Source organism: Periplaneta americana, chromosome 8 (assembly GCF_040183065.1).
Source record: "Periplaneta americana isolate PAMFEO1 chromosome 8, P.americana_PAMFEO1_priV1, whole genome shotgun sequence".
Lineage (NCBI taxonomy): Eukaryota > Metazoa > Arthropoda > Insecta > Blattodea > Blattidae > Periplaneta > Periplaneta americana.
Window position 1 is genome coordinate 42,126,501 of NC_091124.1, and position 6,000 is coordinate 42,132,500.

General features: G+C 40.0%; 1 protein-coding gene across 1 annotated transcript in view; it reads right to left on the reverse strand.

Moving 5' to 3' along the window:
• Positions 1 to 82: 82 nt before the first annotated feature.
• LOC138704213 (putative ankyrin repeat protein RF_0381) overlaps positions 83 to 6,000 on the reverse strand; it is an 8,197-nt gene continuing 2,279 nt past the window's right edge. Inside the window, exons 2-4 of the mRNA XM_069832096.1 lie at positions 4,441 to 4,728; positions 4,203 to 4,360; positions 83 to 1,916 (exon numbers count right to left, since the gene is read on the reverse strand). Coding sequence (XP_069688197.1) covers positions 864 to 1,916; positions 4,203 to 4,360; positions 4,441 to 4,728 — 1,499 coding nt within the window. The 3' untranslated portion in view covers positions 83 to 863. The remainder of the gene's footprint in view (positions 1,917 to 4,202; positions 4,361 to 4,440; positions 4,729 to 6,000) is intronic.

The following is a 6,000-nucleotide window of genomic DNA, read 5'->3' on the forward strand; positions in this document are numbered from 1 at the left end:
ATTCAAAAGAAATATTTTCTCAACTTATTTTTATAGAAAAGTGACATTTTCAAATATAGGCCTACTTATTTAGTAGCCTTACAGAATGTTTTCGTAAATCTAATATATCGTAAATACGTATTACTGAAGATAATGTATTGGAAAATTTTGGAAATATTCGCATGAAAATTGTTTGTAAGGAAATAAATTGACAAAGCAACTACTGTTACATCATAAACAAAAGATACGTGCCCATGTATTGTAAAAATATCAGCTCTATATCTTCAGCAATTTTCGAGAAAATAATTTAATATTCTGATTATAGGAAGTTCATGCATCTTGAATCTTGCGTACACTACTCACCAATATCACCTTAAATGTATAATGCGATAAGAGTTTTGTTATGGAATATTCGTTACACTTAAAACATATACAGCACCTAGGTAACTTTGCTTTGTACTGTAATATTGTTTTGATTAGTTTATTGATTACTTTTATAGGGCTAAAGGTACCATCAATATCAATTCCAACTTATCATGTCATACTCAATCTCTTTTTTGGGATCCTTTATGATAGTACAGTATAGTTGTAGGTACTATGGAATTTATGTAAATATTCCTTCTTAACTCTTTATTATGTTATTAACGTTTAAAACACAAGTGCAATATTAAGAAATTGGTATTAGTACTTTTGTTTTACAGACAATATAGATAATATCAAACAGAAAGAAGCCATATAAAAATAACGACATAAAATTTCACGTTCCGTCTGAAGATTGTGCACCACTGTTTTCTTAATCCAACAGGCTGCTTATTCATATACACAACCCTTCAACCCTTCCTCTTTCCATACTTAGCGCTTGTTGCCCGCGCACGACGTCAAGGTCAGAAAAATGCTCTTGGTTTGACATCACTGTAGTAGACAGTATATTCTCGTAGTAGCCAATTTGCAACTTTGTATTTGTTTTGCAGTACAGCGTACTCTAGAGCTGTAATATTATACTTGTCAATAATTGGTGTTATGGCACCTGCTTTAATGAGAACCTTAACAATTGCCAGGTGACCTTCATACGCTGCATAGTGGAGCGGGGTTCGGCCAATATCGTCACCAGCCGTGACGTTCAGGCCTTCGCCAATGAGTTTTTGTACCAAGGACAGATGACCCTTTCCTGCTGCTATGTGTAATAGAGATTCTGCGTCATAACCTTTTGACGTAATGTCTGCACCCCACTGGAGAAGCAATTCAAACATAGGAACAGATCCTGAATATGCTGCGTATACGATGGGGGTTTCATCAGCTTGATTTGTACTTAAAGGGTCTGACCCAAGGGAAACAAGTAATTTCACCAACTCCACGGATCCTGATTGTACCGCGTAGAACAAGGGAGTATTTCCAAGAATATCTGTACTCTGTGCGTCTGCCCCAATGTCTATGAGATATTGAACTAGAGAAAGAGACCCAGACATTGCTGCAAAGTGTATGGCCGTGGGGTAGGCATCGTCTAGGCACGTTATGATAGGTTCGTTCATGGAAAATGACCGTGTCTTTAAAAGTAAATATGTTCCTCTCTTACGAACCGGATATTTATCGCCTATATTTGCGCCCCTGTCCAGAAATATCTTTACCAACTGAACTGATCCTGATAAAGCTGCGCATTCAAGAGGTGAGAACATCATTTTTGAAATGCCCTGTGCGATATAAATTAACTCACTTTCGTCACTCAACGAGGTTATGGATGCTCCTGTGTTCAACAACAACTGTGAAATTTCGACGTTACCCTTTCTAGATGCAGCACATAAAGGAGAACCCACAGAAGTAAGATTATAATTCACTCTTGTTCCCAGCAATAGTAAAGTTTTTAGTTTTATGATGTCTTTCGTTTGGACCGCTTCCATAAGGAGTCTTTTCCTTTCTTCGGATTCAAGTCTCGTCAGCTCCTGCAAAAACATAAATTGTATCTTGTTTAATAGCTATATGTCTTAAAGACCAATCGGATCATTTCTCACAATGTGAGGCTCTATATATATATATATATATATATATATATATATATATATATATATGTATATATATATATATATATATATATATACAGGGTGTTCAAAAATACGGGGCATAATTTCAGGTATGTATTTCCCACATGTATAAAATCAAAATAGTTCATTACAACATGTGTCCGAAAATGCTTTATTTCCGAGTTATGGCCTTCACAACATTAAAATTCACCGGAACGTTTTTCTTTCCGCAGGTCGTTGCCGTCAAAGGAGACATTAAGAGGGCGCTCTGACAGTTCATTCCGAGGCGAAGGTTACATTCAGTGTTGTGTAGGCGTTAGACTGTGCGACATGTATTCAAATCAAGAGCTGGCAGAGATACACTTCATGTACGGTAAGGCGGACGGCAATGCTGCGCTGGCTCGTCGTTTGTACCAGGAGAGGTACCCACAGCGACAATGTCCAGATCGGAAGACATTTGTACGTCTCCATTACCGTCTGTGCGAGTATGGAAAATTTAACTCTCCTGGTTTGGGAAGGGGACGATCAAGATCTACAACTCCAGAAGTACAGGAGGAGATTCTGGAGGCTGTGAACATGACTCCTTCTATCAGCATACGAAAGGTAGCGTTGCAAGTCAATGTTCCTCATACGACTGTCTGGAGACTGTTGAAAGAGTATCAATTGTATCCTTATCATTTGCAACGTGTACAGCCCCTGTCACCATCAGATTACCCTGCACGAGTTAGGTTCTGTCAGTGGTTCTTGCAGCAGTGTGGTGTAAATCCGAACTTAGTATTATTTACAGATGAAGCACAGTTCACACGAGATGGCATAACAAATTTCCACAATCAGCATGTATGGGCGTATGAAAACCCACGTTCAACTGTTCCATCTCATCACCAGGTGCGGTTCTCCCTCAACATGTGGGCCGGTATCATTGGCGATCGAAAACACTATACCTCATGTTTTAGAAGACACTCCACTGATCAATCGTCAACACATTCACTTCTTGCATGATGGCGCTCCTGCACACTTCAGTCGTACAGCTCGCCGGTACTTGGATCGAAGGTTTCCTGATCGATGGATAGGTAGAGGTGGCCCAATTGCTTGGCCTCCACGCTCACCTGATGTGAACCCTCTCGATTTCTACTTGTGGGGCCATTTAAAATCATTGGTTTATTCGTCTCCGGTGCCTGATTTGGAATCCCTTCGGAATCGAATTGTGGCATGTTCTGAGGACATACGCAATACTCCTGGAGTTTGGGATCGTGTTCGCAGGTCAATGAGACATCGATGTGAGGTCTGTATTCAAGCAGGAGCTGGACATTTTGAACATCTTCTGTAATAACAACGACCTGCGGAAAGAAAAATGTTCCGGTGAATTTCAATGTTGTGAAGGCCATAACTCGGAAATGAAGCATTTTCGGACACATGTTGTAATGAACTATTTTGATTGTCTGCATGTGGGAAATACATACCTGAAATTATGCCCCGTATTTTTGAAACACCCTATATATATAGTAATTGATTGATCGAAATATAGGCCTGTTGGCTTTGGAAGAAATAACCTGGGAATCGTTGCACACGCTGTGGAAGAAATTCAAATATTGTCTAAATATGTAATGTGGTGTAACAGACAGCTCTCTTATCTACGTATATAGAAACTTTTTAGTAGGTCATTTTACGACGCTTTATCAACATCTTAGGTTATTTAGCGTCTGAATGAGATGGTGACAATGCCAGTGAAATGAGCCTGGGGTCCAACACCGAAAGTTACCCAGCATTTGCTCATGTTGGGTTCAGGGAATACCACAGAAAAGAAACCTCAACCAGGTAACTTGCCCCAACCGGGAATCGAACCCGGGCCACCTGGTTTCGTGTTCAGACGCGCTAACCATTACTCCAAAGGTGTGGACTATAAAAACTATAAAGACATCTTTGAAGCTTACAAACTGGTTCTGTTCGAATATTTTGAATGAGTGATCGGAGAGTCGGAAAGGTTTTACATTGGTCGCAAATGGAATTAATCAGTATAAGATATACTTTTCGGACTATTGTTGAAAACATCTTCCGCAATCTACTGCACGATAACGATTTGTAGTACGCCTACTTAAGGCTAAAAATAACTTTTGAAATGATTGTCTAAAAATGTATTCAGAAAGCATAATATGTTGAAGAAGCTAGTGACAGACTGTGATTCGCATCACACTAATAACAGATACTCACTCCGCAATGGTTGTATTCCTTCACTAATTTGCTATCGGCGTCTCTGATGACAACGTCACAGCCAAGATACTCCCACGTGACGTAACTGCGTTCAGGATTTTCGACTGCGGCACAGGACGTGGGGGCGGTGTCCAATGTGACGTGATATTCAGGCACAACTGCAATCATACAGATATTGCAGTCAGCATTCGTGTACATGTTATCTGAACAGCGGAATTGTTATGAGCCGTGAACTCACCCTGTACGATCACGGACCAATTAAGGCGTTCGTTGCTCCAACGATCGAATCCCTTCAAGAAGTACACCCCACTCTGATAACGGTCTACTCGCCAGATGTAGAGCTGTATAACGAACTCCTCTCTGGTGATGTCCACCCTATGGTCGAACTCTCCTACTTGTCGGTTCCCCGGTCCGTAAAACCACAGGTTGTCCTCCTCTGATTCGACGTCAGCTTGAAGTACGAGTGTGCTGCCCTCCCTGACTCGTACGACCTGCGGAGTTCTGTGCCTGAGTACCAGGCATTCACCTAGATCAGAGGAAACAGTTCAGTAACCATTGTTGGAAGGATATGATGATAGAGCCTGATAGCACACTCGTGACATTTGCGTGAAAGACGAATTAGCATCCACTTACAGGGACTCGCCCAAGAGTCTTGCTGGGGGAGGGGGTGTTCGAAAGGTTTCTTGGGTATTGTGAGTGGAGGAAGTAGCTTGGTGCCGCACACACAGAACGCCGCACTATTCTCGCAGTAGAACCCTCAGAAAGAAGCTCGCGCAGTTTGGTGCCACGAGTTTCCTATCGGTCTTTACATGGTAAAGGATATGTTAATCGATAAGAAATCAAACGTAATACCTTTTATTAGCAGCGTGTTCTTAACCACTTTTTATCAAGTAATCGCTTGATTTGGCGTCGATTGAATTGGTGATAGCGAGATGGTAGTTGGCGGGATGGTTGCGAAGATTCAGCATAGGTTATCTGAAATCTATATTATAACTGGGACAAAACTAAGAAAAAAATCAGATCAAGCGGAAGAGGAACCAATACACGAAGACACTTGAAAATCTAAAATTGCTTCGTGTACAAGATCTTTCTTTATATTACATGTCCGGACAGATTACTTTACTGGATATTAGCTTCTAATAATTGCAGACTAATTGAAGAATAAATCCAGTAAATCTAATTTACGGACGACATTGGAAAGGAATTTTTCGTCTATATAAAATTAATACAAGAGGGTGGAAGGGCATTATCTGGCGAAATTTATAAACTTGTACTTGCAATTTGGAAAAAGGAAATTGAACCAGAACAATGGAAGGAGTCCATAATCGTACCTAGTTTTAAGAAGGGGGACAAGACTAACTATAGTAACTTTCGAGGAATATCACTTTTGTTAACATCGTACAAAATTTTGTCGAATATCCTTTTGAGAAGATTAACTCCATATGTAGATGAAATTATTGGGGATCATCAGTGTGGTTTTAGGCGTAATAGATCGACTATTGATCAGATTTTTTGTATTCGGCAGATATTGGAGAAAAAATGGGAGTATAAGGGTACAGTACATCAGTTATTCATAGATTTCAAAAAGGCGTATAACTTGGTTAAGAGAGAAGTTTTATATAATATTCTTATTGAATTTGGTATTCCCAAGAAACTAGTTCGATTAATTAAAATGTGTCTTAGTGAAACTTACAGCAGAGTCCGTATAGGCCAGTTTCCATCTGATGCTTTTCCAGTTCACTGCGGGCTAAAGCAAGGAGATGCACTATCACCTTTACTTTTTAACTTCGCTCTAGAA